The following is a 15,245-nucleotide window of genomic DNA, read 5'->3' as shown; positions in this document are numbered from 1 at the left end:
TTTACTTCTCCAACTTTTGAGGCTTATTGGGGAAGAAGGACATGATTCTTTTTGCAAATTGAACGCATCTGCTTAAGCATATAGTTATTCTCCACTAATGAAGCATCATACTACTGTTTCAGAGAAAGATTTGTTCCTTCTTTAGCGTCATCCTTCTATATGCATCTATTGGTTCAGAACAGCAGTCATTAAGCTAGAATGAAGCTTACGCTTCTCCTCTCTGTTCTCCTCGTGTTTGTTCAAGTCAAGTGGATTGTGGCTGCTACTGATGACACCCATGGAGGGAAGGATCAGCTTCACCAGATGAGGCATCTCTTGGAAGACCCACCATTTCATAGTAAAGGTTTTTCTTTTGTTCATGAAAGAGATCAACTCAAGCTTATTTGTATGCAAATCTATCGAGTCAGTTTTCTTTGCAGGGTCAGATGATAAGAAAAGTGAGAAATTTACAGGGGAGAACTCGGAACTCGACGACCGGAAATGGCGAATCGACTCAAAAAGGAGTGGTGGCTCGGCCACAACGCCCAGATCTTATAACAGCTCCACATCCATGACACAGCGTTGCTATTATCATTATTCTCTTTTGCCACTCGATGCCTTCGCTTGCCTTCTTCTTCTGCTTGCCTTAACTTGAATTAGAGCTGTTTTGAAGCTTCTGTATCGTCACTTTTGCGTCGCCATTCGAACAGTATTTGAAATTTGGTGTATGCTGCTTTTTCATAATGGTTAAATGAAGAAACAATCTTTCTTCATGTTTTGATGACAAACAAATATGATTAAAGTTGATGTGTGTTGCTTGGAATGCCATGCGATCCATTGGAAAACAGAGGAAAGCTATGAACATGGAGAACAGGATCAAAATAAACCTCCTCACTCCATTAAGCATCTGTAGGGGACCTTTATTTACGATACAGTACATTAATGGCAATTTCCATGGCGACTCCCTTCACGGACTCTATTGAATTGCTTTTATTCGAAATAAAGGATCTCCGGAACCAGCCAAAGGTGGCCGATCGAAGTTCTCTATTCTTACACGATTCTGAACGGCGATAAGCTTGACTATGGTCCATGGCTAATGCAGACAAGATTGGCCAGAAGAACTTTTCCCGGCGATGATGATTCATTGGCCGCAAGCCTCTTCTGCGAATCCAATCCTGGAAGACAGCGTATCATACACCACCCTTTGATTCTTCTGCTGGTAATTCCCGATGATCCCAACCTGACCCTCGTACTGCAGGCTGGCGACCGCCAGGCAAACCTGGGAAGCATCCTTCTTGACGAAGTAGAAGATGCCGGTGACGTCCACCGTCATTCCGCCGCCGCCCTCGAACTCCATCCTCAGCCTGGGAACTGTCACCTCCTCGAAGGCAGACAAGTCGAAGCAAGTGTCCAGTATCGAGAAGCTCGGCGCAGGAGGATGGCCGGAGAACTGTTTCACGAACTCCGCTTTGAATGCGCGGTAGACCGACGGCGGGAGTCGGGTTATCACGGTTCCTGAATCGATGAGGATCTTTCCGGTCGAGAAGCCGGCCTCCTGGAGCGGCACGCCGCCGACCGTCATGCCGGTGAGGTTGAGGAAGTAGAAGGGAGCTAGTTGGGGATCTTGGAGCATTCTCGTGTAGGAGATTGGGGTGGAGTTCTTGTAAGCTGCAGGGTCATCTCCGAGGACTAAAGAGCCGTAGGAGCTGAGCAGCCTCGTGGGGAGGCAGTAAGAGAAGACGCCCCCGAACTGAGCGGTGGTCTGGTGCACCAGAGAGAGCGGAGTTCTTCCGAGCCCCATGATCCCAGCAGTCCCGCCGAAGAGCCCATGGTTCTTGAAACCGCAGCCGAACACGAAATTCTCTATGATTGTTCCACCGACGTCGATCCTTTCGAGCGCCAGCAGGCCGCGGGAGTAGGAGCCGTCGCCGTAGTCGACGAGGTAATTGCAGCGGTGGGCGCCGCAGACTCCAGCGTTCCCGGTGGCCGCCTGCAGGGAGAGGCAGGAGGTGGAGTTGCAGGGGATGTTTCGGTAGGAAGTGGAGGCGGATGGGTCGAAGAGAGGGTCTTGTTGCGCGTAGCAGGAGGTGCATGGCTTGCATTGGACCCAGGTGAGGTCGCTGCCAGTGTCGACGATGACGGTGGCGTTCCTGCCGGCGACCGCGACGGTGACCACGTAGTTCAGAGTCTGAAACTTGATTCCTGAAAACAGAGGGACTTGCGCTTCGGACGAGTCCTCCTCCTTCTCGGAGATTGCATTTCTGATTCTGGATTGAATCGATGAGACTCGAGCTTGGTCGGCGATCAGAATCCTCGAGTTGTATTCCCCGCGCTTGGCTCCTAGTCCAGGAATCTTCTGTCGCCTCACTTCCAGTTCCACCGCACCAGTATCTGCATGCGAATCAAAGTCGGAGAACTGAACAGCAAAAATTAAGCCGCAAACAAACGTGCATGTGGGAATTGGGAGCTCACTTTTCCTGGGAGTGGAAGAAAATCGGCGAAGACGGCTGTTCCTTCCCCATCGCAGCTCCTGCGCGGACAGTGATTGTTTCACTTCCAAGCAACCGGCGAAGGCGAAAACAGAGACGACGACGACGACGACGATAAGAAAGCGAAGACGGTAATGGCTCGTCATCGCCGCCATTGCTGGAGGTATGAAGGTGATCAAGATGAGAATGGGGAATCGACGATTATCTTGGGAGTTGGCAAGAGAACAAACAAGGAATGGCTGGCTGCTTGGATCGATTAGCTCAGAGCGTGGAAATGAGTGGAGCCTCCTCGCCTCACGGGTCGCTGAAACAACAATCTTGAAGTGTTTCTATTCTCTTTAACTTGCTCCCACATCGTTAAAGATAATTATTTCATATTGACTTTATTTGAAAGTACACGTTTAAGTTATTTACGGCAATACCTCTATTTCTAATTATATCAATTTCAAAAACTCATACCTCTCAAAAAATATTCATAATTCTAGCTCTCAAAAAATATTTTAAAATTATATCAATTTCAAAAACTCATACCTCTCTATTTATTTAAATTATAAAATTTTATCTATGCTATAAAATATTTTTAAAGTATTTAAGATCATAGAGATTTCATAATTTAGATAGAGAATTATAAATTTTTAAAATTAACACAACTTTAAGATATTTTTGAAAACTATGTAATAATTTTAGTAGTCAATTAATGGCAGACTTCTTTGTAGAATATAAATGTTTAAAATGGCATATAAGATTTTGTAGAATATTTTAAACATTTTATATAAAATGTTTAAAATGTAATTATATATATAAATATCAAATTTTTAATTAATAATTCTTTATAGATTTTTTAGTTCAATTGTAATTTACTTCGACTTACTTAATAAAAGTGTGTTTATGTATATTTATTTAAAATATATTTGTAAATGACATATAAGATTTAATTATTATATATTAAAGTTTAAATTATTTCTGTTTGTTCTTCCACTAATCATCGTCACAACTCTTTATCTTCCATTTTTGCTCGATTTCATTTGGCTTCTTCTACTTCTTCATCGCCCGTTCGTTCTCGGCTAGATCGAAGTTGTCATGTGCTGAAGGAGAATGTGAGGGCGACATCGGATCGACGTTGTCATGGGATGAAGAAGAACGAACGCAGCTCGATTTCTGCAGCTTGCCTGTGGCGAGATCAAGCCCCGCAGCGCCTTAATGGCAGACTTCGTTCCGACTTCGGGGACAACAATTGCGAAATTAGGGTTTGATTTGATAGTAAAAGAAGAGGAAGCAGTGCTGGCGTCCAACCCTCTCGGTGGGGCCCTGTCTGGGCCACGATAAGCTTCCATAGTGCAGCACAGCGCGGTCGGCCATGGCGGAGGCAGATTGCGCCATCTAGGGTTTACTCTCTGCTGCCCCTGTCACCGTACGGTGCGTTCCTTTGCCCCCACATAAACGTCCTTTTCTCCTCGCCTCACCGTTTCCCCCACCCCCACCCCCTTTTTTTTTCAATGGAAACGTTTTGTAAATTGAAAATTGTAGATTTCCCCCACATTCTTGACGAGAATCCCGCAAAGTTCCCATTTTGCACCCTTTCCAACGCATTGATCTTTGTCTCCTCGCTTCGTTATTCTCCGTAGAAGATTTCATAACTTGGTTCGGAGAGGACATTGATGAATGAGAACACCCTGATGTTAGCTGGGCAATAATCGATTTCTGCTATGTTAGGATGCAGCTTGATTCGAGTATGGTAGTGTGAAATTCGTGAGCTCAGTTAATATGCTACTCTGTAAAGATCATATTAGACGACAGCCAGACTAGGGTGTTTTTCCATTTGTGCCACTTTTTTGCAGGTGGTCTCAACTGATCAAGTTTTTCAAGTAGATATTTTGTTCCTTTTTTTCGTGTGTGGACAATCTAGTCTTTGTCTGACCTAACTCTCTGAAATATGGGTCGTCTTCACATTTGGAAATTTTGTTTCTAAATGTTATCTTTGATTTCTAGTTGAAAAGTCGTCTGAGTGACACAGAATTAGGATGTACGTAGGTCGGAAAGCAGGATGTTGACATACATTAGGTAGTAGGTTAGGCAATATTTATAACTTCTCCATCTGTTCTTTTCTCCACTCATAAATTAGTTGGCCATTATCCAACATTGGAGGAGCCTTGGTGAACATTAGGCAAAGTAAGTTTGCCAACTTGACATCAAAGTTTTATTTTTGAGTGTAAATATCATCTGAAAGGCGCATAAAGACTGTGCCTATGCATACTTGTATCTTGAGTTAGTTGCCATTTTTCTACACAAAGGCAACAATAACAACTATAGTTAGGAGTTGTTTCCCTTTCTGTTCCACACCTGTACCAGACTGAAATAACTGTGGAAGATGTCAAACTGGGAAATTGCAATAAGTTTTCCAGTTTGTTCTCGCTTGTATTTGTTCTTCATGTTTGATTGATGACAAATGCAAGTGTGAGATGTAGATGGCCTGCAGATCTGTCTCATGTAAGATTTGTTATTGTTCTTATCCCAAAAAGCTAAGTTCTTTCATATGTTGTGGTGTCCGGGAGATGGTTTCCCATTTATCACTAGGATTCATATTGAATTTAGCTAGTGACACCTACTCCCAGAAATAAACTCCAACTTAATCTCTCTCTAAATACACTTCTACACTGCTATACAACCTCAAACATTAATTTGGACATGTTGGCCTTCATATGACATTTAACATTTTGCAGCAAAGTTAGAATACAGAACAAAGGATGGCCAATCCTAGTTTTCTAAGTTTCCTTCTTGACAGAAAACATACTTGCATGTGGATTTTAGGCTTTGCGAGGCCTTCAAAGATGACCTCCGGCTGTGAAATCTAAGCCTCCTTGTCCCCAAGCTTTCATTTGCCTGCAAATGATGGCTGCTTTACTTGCATTGTGGATTATATCCGGGCTCTAGTTTTGCAGGTGATAATAGATGAGAGATAGAGATCATATGATGCAGAACAATTAGTAAAAAATCCATGGCTTCATCACAAAAGAGATGAAGATTGTAGCGGAGGAGTAATGGTTCTTCACTTACTTGATATTCAAGGCTTTGGAAGTTTTCAAAAGACGTCGCATTACATCAACCTGAGCTTTAAGAGACATAGCATAGTCCAAAGTTTCATCTAATAAGGAGAACCCATCCATGGACTCACCTCCAGGTACAAGTTTTTTAAGCACTTGAATCCTCTTCTTGGCCAATGCCTTTGCAAGGACACTTTTACAGACATCATGCTGTGCTCTTCCTGCCTTCTTCCTTCTCGAACACATCCTTAAGCACCTTCTGAGTATCTTCTTGGATCTAGGAATCTTCAACGATTTGCAGTATGGTTTGCGTAAGTTATCATACTTCCTTCCTAGGAGACTTTTGAGTATGTCCTTGTTCTTCTCATTCTTGGAGAGGTTTGTGATGAGACCCTGAGACCATCTGGTTCTGCCTCTAGCAAAGGCTATTGCAGCATCAGCTGAGAGCTTGATGGCATTTTTCCTCTCATGGAAGCTCATGCTATTGGATGAAGCAGCAGATAGCTGAACCCCCAGCAGCATTTGTTTGAGAAAAACTAACTTGAATGTGCTTGTGAGCTGCATGTTGGCTACTTGCAAATGCGAGAGTGGAAAAGCAATGTAAAACTTGGCTCTGAGTTAAAGGCTCTCTTCGCTTATATCGAGAGATGGAGAGAGAGACAATGTGTGTCTCCAAGTGGGTTTTCCATAGAAGCATAACATGTGACATTATTTCATGAGGATCCTATACCTTTTTATCCCTCTGGCTTCTCATCTAACTGAGATACGAGTTGGCATATCTAATAGATTGAAGAGAGAAGGATAAATAAGATAGGTCTTTGTCTAAGAGCGTCACATGCTGACTGTAACATTATTTAAGATGTCCAGTAACTTAACTTTTCTGTTTTCTAGTGCACAAAGGAAGACACAATCTGTTATATCTGCTGTATTGATGGATGGGGAAAAGTAAGACGAAGTAAATCGTTGTGAGTTTTACATGCTAACTCCGTGGTGTATAATGAGAAACAGAAAAGGTGAAACTCCCAGTGGTGTATTTAGGTAAAGAAGTTGAATTTGCTACCACAGGTTCAGAAATTAAAAAAAAAAGTTGAAAAAGTGGAGTTTAAATGAGCCTGTCATGGGAAGAAGATATGATTAAAACCATTTCATTTGTGAGCAATAGAAAGAGGGTCCTACTTGGCAGAGACAGGCCACATGCATGCACATGGCTGTTAAGACCCACAGTTGCAAGCAAAGCCTGTGAGCTCCTAAATATTAGCTAGCTATGCAGATATTCACATCAGGATGATGTAGAATTCTTAGTTCATATTTATTGTAATTAAGGATTATTTTGTCTTCTTAGGACATAATTACTTTTCCGGCATGGCTAGGTGAATGCAGTCAATGCTACAACAGCTCAGGCTGATGTAACAATGGCAGAGAATGCTAATGGAAGTTCAGTTAGGCAGTATGGACAAGTTGAGATCATAGCAAAACACTAGCATTTCTCTCAAAAACTCATCAAGCAACCTAAGCTAATACGACCTTCTGCAATAGTGACTGGTACAAAAATGATGTAGCAGAGCCATTTGTCTATTATTGTGGTCTGATACAATAATGCCAGTGGACTCACATGTGGAATCATGACCCCAAATGTCATATGAAATTGTCATCTCTCTCACTCTGTTGCGTATGCACCTCATATTGAATTAGGTCTTTATTGGATATTCTCCATATCCAGGGAGAATAAACAGATTGTTAGTGCGAAATTAATCAGTGAGCAAGGTTTTACCGGAATTTAGCTTTCACTATTTACAAAACTTGGGCTACTGTTTATAAGAATGTTCAGAAGAAATTTGGTGACCAAACCATCACGCCTATGTTTGGATGGTGTTTGTTTCGTCGAGACACCTAATCCATCATCCATTTTGATTGGCTGATCAATTAGATTGACCTCCACGTGGATGTGACATGGAAGAGTTGCTCAGTTCATGACAAGTCTGTAAATGTAGTTTTCATATTGATTGCACCTCCATTACATAATTATCATAGGGAGGTGACAAAAATTAACTGAAAACATGTCTTACAAGAAACTGTCTCTAGTTTGCTTCTCAATGACATTAGACACCAGTAATAAGTGTGAAGTAGAAACTTAATTCTAGCTACTTAATTTGTCAGAGATACTCTGTGTTAAGAGCTGAAGGCCCAGCCAAGGGATTGTTCTTTTGGGGGGATGCACCATTTGGTTTCACAACTTGGATGCTGCAGGATCCGCGAAACATGGTGATGAATGCGGTGCATTCTTTTCAGCCTCTCTCAGATTCTCAATGACATTAGACACCAGAAATAAGTGTGAAGTAGAAACTTAATTCTAGCTACTTAATTTGTCAGAAATACTGTGTGTTAAGAGAGCTGAAGGCCCAGCCAAGGGATTGTTCTTCTGGGGGGATGCACCATTTGGTTTCACAACTTGGATGCTGCAGAATCCGCGAAACATGGTGATGAATGTGGTGCATTCTTTTCAGCCTCTCTCAGATGGCTTTGCCAAAAGCAAGATACTTCCCACATGGTATCCACATGGGAGCTTCTACTCTTTAGGCCTCCACATGATTCCTTCTTTCATTATGTTTCCAAGTACAGCTTTTCACTATTCAAGCTTTTAAATTTCCCCTAGGGCTGGAAATGGCCATCAATGTTGCTAGCCATGGATCTCGTTCACATACTGCTGGGGTCATGTAACATCAGCTAGAGAACCTCAGTCTCTTTGAGAATTAATTATTGTGATAGACAAGTTTTGTCAGTGTAACTCACACAAATTAGTCTAGTTGATAAATTAATCTTTTTCTGAGACACTGAGTTATTTACGTGCATTTGTTTAAGCAGTATAATTGAGTGTTATGGTAATTTGGTTGATAGACAGATATCACCAGAAAATGATCAGTTTAACCAGTTGTATTTATTTCTTGAATTCATACCAATAATTGTCTTGAACATAAACTGATGAAACTGATTGGTAATCTGCAAATTTATTTTTCTTTTCAGAACATTATATGGAAGTAACAATATTATACTTCACAAATTTAATGCTCTGCCATCATTCAATCCGAAATCAAAATAAAATGGTCTTAATTTTGGCTGATAAGGTTACATTGTTAGGATGTAAAGCAGAGTGGTCAGAATCCTTAGAAGAAGACAACCTTATCCCTGTGTTTATAGAAATAGACATTACTTCCTATGGTCCACACTAATTTTTATATTATTTTGATATAGATTCGATGCTTCAGCTTCCTGGTGTTGGGATCATGAAGATAAATTATGCATTGTATCTACTAGGATTAATTCTCAGTTGAACAGTATTAACATTGTCATGTACCTTGTTCGAAACTATATATTATCTGTTGGGAAAAAAAAAAAAAAAAAAAGACCCCTCTGGCAAAATTCCCTGATAGTTGCTTTTCACAAAGCTTCCGTCAGAAAGCCAAAAGCCATGATTTGCATCACATGAACATGAGGCAGTTGCAGTGAACATCACAGCACTTCTGTACAGAATTAGGAGAGTATGATTGAATGCAGTTGAATGATAGCTACATCATCCAAACCTTCAACCATGGTCTTCGAGTATATATGAGGATTATTGGAAACTTTCTCTTTCTTTTTTCCACTTTACCCTTTTGTTTTTTCTTCCTGTGTGGGACTCAGCACAGATGGACTGCTAACCACAGTGCTTGTTTTGTTTTGTAATGACAGGGTTTTGGTTTGTCAATGGAGGTGTGGCATTGTGGCTGTCCTTGAAATAAGTTTTGAGTAGGGAAGGAAAAGGATAAGTGAGGCACCATGGAAGAAGATAAACTCAGTTCCAAAATCTCACAAAATGTGCCCCAAAAAATGGTCAGTTCTTTCCTAGGACACTAGGGAAAAAGAAATGCACATGCCCCCATCCATCCTTATTTTCTGGAATCCAACTAAAAATTCAGGCAGGTGCCAAATGCCAAAAGAGATTATTGCTATGGTTCTGAGCTAGGTTGATTTGGAGAAGGTATGCTATTGCAAGACAAAATGAAAAGGGAATAAAGGAAATTTAAAACAGCAAGATATTTTTTGTGATGTTAAACTCTTCAGTAAAAGATAGAGTCTACCACTCTAACAGTCTTATACGGTCGATTTCACGACCATTTATGAGGAGGTAAATCGAGAAGTAGTTGACTACTATAGGAGAGAGCATTGTCTTAGTTTCGTCGAAATTTGATCCTTGTCCACTTTAACAAGTCTGCTCCACAGTAATCAACTCAACCATGTTCTGGAGATGTTAACTTAGCTCATATTTGGTAGAATGTAATGAGGGATTATTTCCTTTTATCATTTATATTGGGATGATTCAACTAACTTAGGCAGAATGATCATTCTAGTAGACTAGTGATTTCATTCTAGGAGGTTGAATGGATTGGATGTCAACCAATTTGGCTAGGCTAGGCTAGACGGATTGAGTAAGACTAGCTAAATCAATTGAACAAAAGACATACTGGACTTGTTATGAACTTCATGTATGATGGCTACTTGTTGCAAAACTAACAACACATCCAAGATAATCTGAAGAAAGCATCTGCTCAAAGTGCTGCATCCAAATACCAGGGTGGGAAAATTCTGAATAATATCGTATGTAGTAACTAATGTTACATCAACTTCTCATGCTTGAAAATGCAAAGGCATGCATACTATTACGATGATCATTTGACCAAAATCAGATCCATCATGCAACAAAAAAGAAATGTGGCTACAGGATGCAACAACAACCTACAGCTTTCTTGTTGGGGCAATCAAGCCATAAGGTATCTCATAGATGCCTGTAGAATTTGCAGGACCTTGAAATGCAAAAGGAGAATGAAATATGATGGCATCTATAGCTTCAGGAACACAAACTCTTCAATGGCTGGTATTTCACCAATCTTCTTTAGAGTTTCCTTATCTGGCTCTTCATCGACACCAATCGCCATTATGGCCTGCTTCCTTGGTGCTGTCCTACCAACGCTCATAAAACTAATATTCACGTTTTGCTCCCCAAGAATTCTTCCAACTCGTCCAATATTACCAGGCTGATCGACGTTCCTGCACAATATTACATTCCCTTCGAGGCTCGCATCTACACTGAATGATCCAACAAGGGTGAGATGTGGTATGCCATCTTTGACCCTTCCTTCCACTGTTATATCACCGGCATCAGACAAGGCACTGGCGAACTTGGACTCGACATGAGACAGGTGGATCTGGACTGAGTCTAGAGGAATCTCAGGAGAGCTGTCAAGGAAAATCCTCTCCTCGCTGATGCGAAGACCTCTCTGCTTAGCAGTATAATCTGCATTGACAATGTTGATGAACACACTGGATATGGGTTCAATGATCCCTTTCGTGACCATAGCACGAAGAACCCTCGTATCCAAGTCATCAGGATCTCGGGCAGATGTATACACAACCTTAACCCCCTTGATACCACTTCCACCAGCAACTAGTTGGACGGCTAATCTGCCAAGCTTTTCAGCCAGGATAACATAAGGGGATAGCTCAGAAAGAACCTATCATAAACAAAAAATATATTAGGTTCCGGCTGGTAAGGCAGAACAGATTTATACAGACCAAATATAAAATAATTTACCTCAGCAGGAACCATGGGAGCATTCACAGCAGTGGCAGCAAGTTCACCTTTCAATGCCCCAATAACAGCCTCTGCTATCTCTACAGCTACACCTTCCTAATAATCGTGACCACAATGTTTAAACAAGATGATCACAATAAAATCAAAGGACCCATAATCTGTGCTGTATCGAGTAAATTAATCTAGCATGCTTTTTATGCATCCATGCTACAAGTATCCATAAGTAATCAACATTGACAGGAAAACCACTCTAAAGCCGATGTAGCAAAAGTTTCTTTTACTAGATAAAATGAGTGAATTAGAAACACAGACCTGAGCTTCCACAGTGCTAGCTCCAAGATGAGGAGTGGCAATAACATTTTCATGCATCAGCAACTTACTGTCTTTTGGTGGAGGCTCGACAGTGAATACATCAAGTGCTGCCTGTTTCAGTTACAACTAGCAAAGTCAATATTAGTTTCCAAACTTAAACAAAGGTATGACTTATTATGATCCCTTTAAAGGAGACTGAAGATATAATAAAATAATCTAATAATGGACATGCAGTATGGCGATAGATTTATTCACCTGACATTCTGCCTCCCTGCATAAACAAGTTTAGTATCACCACAGAAGTAAAAGCAGTAAATGTATCAAATCTGCAGCTTGACTAATAATGTTCATGTGAGTTCAAGCATATGAGAATGTCAAACTGATAGCTAGGTTACATCCTACAGAGTCTAGATTAGAGTTGAAGGAGCGATTCTCAGCTGGAAGATATCAGTGGAAACCCACCTGAGCAACTGTGCCATTATCAAGTGCTCTGACCAAGGCATCTTCATCGATAACCCCACCCCTGGCAACATTAATGATTCTCACTCCTTTTTTAACTTTCGCAAATGTTTCATCATTGAAAATTTTCGCAGTAGTTGGAGTCAGTGGCATGTGAAGTGATAAAATATCTGCTGTAGAGATGGCTTCATCAAATGATACAAGCTCCACTCCAACAGCACGGGCTCTATCAGCAGGTGCATAAGGATCATGAGCAATCACATGCATCCCAAGTCCTTTTGCACGTCTGGCAACTTCTGAACCAACTTTCCCAAACCCCATCACTGCCAGTGTCTTTCCTACGAGTGAGACACCAACATATTTGTTGCGTTGCCACTTACCTGAATATCACAAACACATACACATGCTAATACATACAAGAAATTGCAAAGAGAAAGTGCTAGTTTAAATACAATCGAAGGCAATACACTTGACAGGTTCTTAATATATAAGAACCAAGAAATATGCACAAAGGAATAAACATGTTCAGTTTATGGAATAGGCCACAATTTGCTAACATAATATATCGAGGAAGATGCAGAGAAAGAAGAGGGAAGAAGTGAAAGAAGAAGAAGAAGAAGAAGAAGAAGAAGAAGAAGAAAGGGACTTGCCTTAAGAGTGAAAAAGAAAACTTTTTTAGTAATTCTTTATGTTCGCCACAAACAGATATTTGTCAATGATTTATTGATCAATCTTTGCAAGCTTTAACCCTCAGCTTAAATCCCCATACGTACCATTGTAGAGATGGTTCAAACATCCCACTTGCACTCATCACAACTCAGACATATTAGTCTAGCTTTGATGACATGTTGAAAACATCCCCCAACACACAAGCACCACTGTAGACGTGAACAACATCCCCTTGCACCCATCGTGACCAATGCTCTAGTCCATGTGGACCATGAGCACGGAATATCTTAGCTTCAACATTAATATAGTCTAGGGAAATTTCAAGTTGTGTGTCTTAACTTTGAAATGCCTCAACTACAGAGTTTGCATTACTTTGCTCCCTGAGCACAGTTTCATCATACAATTGAGCAAAAAAACACCTGATATGCACATGGAATTTGCTTAATGGTTCAGGTGATGTTTAAGTAAAAGAAAGGCAATAACAATAAAAATTGGAGAAAATAGTATCTTTTTATAATTATAAGGGTTTATTAATGATAATAAAGATAGAGTATAAATTTTTAGATTAGAAATAAATAAATAAAACATTAGAAACACAGGAGAATCCCACAGGTACTGACTTTGATAATAAAGGACGAAAATAAGTAAAAGAAAGGAATTGCTCTGTTTCTCTGAATATGACTAACAAGTGCTCTAAATTCAAAATCAAATATGAAATATTTACAGGCTAAAAATGAAATATTTACGTTTCCATCAATCCAATCTCAGAACTCAGAAGAACAAAAGATGAGAGATTAAACAAGAATCAGGCTACCAACCAAGTTCAAACAAAATACACCTAGTTAAACTAGAAATATCAAATTCCAGCGTTCTTCTAAGTTTCCATTTCCTACTTAACATTCTCTTCACAACAGATACTGCTGGCTACAACAGATTCCACAACTTCTATGGAACGTCACAATTTCTGCTCAATTAGATACTAAAATCAAACGATACGAGGAAAAAACAAAGGATAGGTTCAAACTAAATTGCAAAAAAAAAAAAAATGAAGAGAAATGAACCCTTCTTGATGCAATAACGATGTAACTGTTAAAGAATCGATTTGGAATAATGTTCGCTCATCTCTACTTGAAAGATCAAAATTGTGCTAATTTATCTTCCTTACATATATAAATAAAATTGCAGAATATGAACAACAAGGAGGACGAAGAGGAGGTGAAAAATCTAAAATTACCAGCCTTCATTGAGGCGTCGGCCTGGGCGACGTTTCTTGCCATGGCAGCGAGCAGCGCGATCCCGTGCTCGGCTGCCGCCACCGTGTTCGCGGTCGGCGCATTGACGACGAGGCACCCGCTCTCGGTGGCAGCTTGCAGATCCACATTGTCAATGCCCACCCCGGCCCTGCCGACAACCTTGAGCCGCCCGTTGGAAGCTTCAAACACTTCCCGCGTGACCTTAGTCCCGCTTCGCACGATCAGCGCGTCACATAGAGAGATCTTGGCGCAGAGCTCCTCCGGCGAGAGGTTGTACGAGCAATCAACGTTGGCGAACTCCCGGAGCAGAGCCAACCCGGCCTCCCCGAGCTTCTCGGCGACGAGAATGGTTGGCCTCGCCGCTGCCTCAATTCGAAGCCCCCTCCGGATGCCGAGAGCGGGGATCTTGGGATTGGCGGAATCCGCGAGGCGGACGCCGAGGAAGGGGATTCGAGAGCGAGAGGACCGGAAGGAGAGGCACGAGGCAGAGGAGGAAGAGGATAAGGGAAGGAGGGGAGAGATCTCTGGCGATGTGGCGGAAGGACGTAGGAGGGCTTTGGCGGCGACGGCAACCATGGCGGCGAGTTATTGGCGAAGAGTTTGTTGAGAGTGGGTGGAGCTAGCTGTCGGACTTCTCGAGAAATGGTGTGTCGTAGGGTTTTAATAAAGACACAGCGAAAATAGGAAGAAAACATTATTATTATTATTATTATTATTATTCGGGTGTTGTAAAAGATAAGTTAGGCCGTCCGTTTATTTATATTCTTTAATTTATTTTAATGGCCAATTAAAAATGTTCGTCTTCAAAATTAATTAAATAATAAAAATTAAATATTTGATTAAAAAATATATTTTAAAAAAAATTATTATAAAGGGTATTCAAGTAATTTTATGATTAGTATTAAATAACGCGGGAACGATGTGGACCTCGTTGTCTAAGTGTCCGTTTTGCTTTTGTTTTTGTTTTTAATTAAAAATTGTTTTTAATTTTGTTGAAAGTTTATATATATATATAACGCTTAAATGCATTTAAAGTCATCTAAAAAATGCTCAATTGAACACTTAAGTTAAAGGTGAATAAAATTTCAATTCAATTAAAATAACTGATCGAATCAAATAATTCAAAAGGTTAGCGCTATCTATTCGAAAGTTTAATTTTTTATACAAAAAAATATTAGTTATTTCAGTTAAATATGTTCGATTTCAATTTCAATTATGAATTTTAAAATTGATTAAATTAATTTTTATTAAATAATAAAAAATAAGGTTTTTTATTCAATTTTTTTTATTAACAAGATTTAAAATATTTTTTAAATCAATTAATTTAGTTTGATACTATTTGTTCTTAAAAAACTACTCACACTTTATTTTGTCACATGTCTTCTAATCTACTGATTTAATTGTCAATTGATGAGAT

At 40.3% G+C, this 15,245-nt stretch overlaps 3 protein-coding genes and 1 pseudogene across 3 annotated transcripts; 1 reads left to right on the top strand and 3 right to left on the bottom strand.

The window, feature by feature from the left end:
- Positions 1–159: 159 nt before the first annotated feature.
- Positions 160–720, top strand: LOC141827116 (uncharacterized; annotated as a pseudogene).
- Positions 721–754: 34 nt separating this feature from the next.
- On the bottom strand, positions 755–2,625 carry LOC141827673 (aspartyl protease family protein At5g10770-like). The gene is made up of 2 exons (XM_074714976.1): positions 2,452–2,625; positions 755–2,370 (listed from the first exon to the last, which is right to left on the bottom strand). Exons 1-2 carry the CDS (start codon positions 2,621–2,623, stop codon positions 1,121–1,123), a joined length of 1,422 nt encoding a protein of 473 aa, XP_074571077.1. The 5' UTR covers positions 2,624–2,625; the 3' UTR covers positions 755–1,120.
- Positions 2,626–5,093: 2,468 nt separating this feature from the next.
- On the bottom strand, positions 5,094–6,073 carry LOC141828695 (transcription factor IBH1-like 1). The gene is made up of 2 exons (XM_074716154.1): positions 5,523–6,073; positions 5,094–5,348 (listed from the first exon to the last, which is right to left on the bottom strand). The coding sequence occupies exons 1-2, from the start codon at positions 6,071–6,073 to the stop codon at positions 5,291–5,293; spliced, it is 609 nt and encodes a 202-aa protein (XP_074572255.1). The 3' UTR covers positions 5,094–5,290.
- A 4,046-nt stretch (positions 6,074–10,119) lies between these two features.
- On the bottom strand, positions 10,120–14,448 carry LOC141826665 (D-3-phosphoglycerate dehydrogenase 3, chloroplastic-like). Its single transcript, XM_074713936.1, has 5 exons — positions 13,810–14,448; positions 11,910–12,286; positions 11,448–11,558; positions 11,136–11,231; positions 10,120–11,055 (listed from the first exon to the last, which is right to left on the bottom strand). The coding sequence occupies exons 1-5, from the start codon at positions 14,402–14,404 to the stop codon at positions 10,384–10,386; spliced, it is 1,851 nt and encodes a 616-aa protein (XP_074570037.1). The 5' UTR covers positions 14,405–14,448; the 3' UTR covers positions 10,120–10,383.
- Positions 14,449–15,245: the final 797 nt, after the last annotated feature.

Source organism: Curcuma longa, chromosome 4, assembly GCF_044706935.1.
Source record: "Curcuma longa cultivar G26 ecotype Majalengka, Jawa Barat chromosome 4, ITB_CL_G26_1.1, whole genome shotgun sequence".
In the NCBI taxonomy this organism is placed as follows: Eukaryota; Viridiplantae; Streptophyta; class Magnoliopsida; order Zingiberales; family Zingiberaceae; genus Curcuma; species Curcuma longa.
This window is presented reverse-complemented; position numbering and strand designations above follow the sequence as displayed.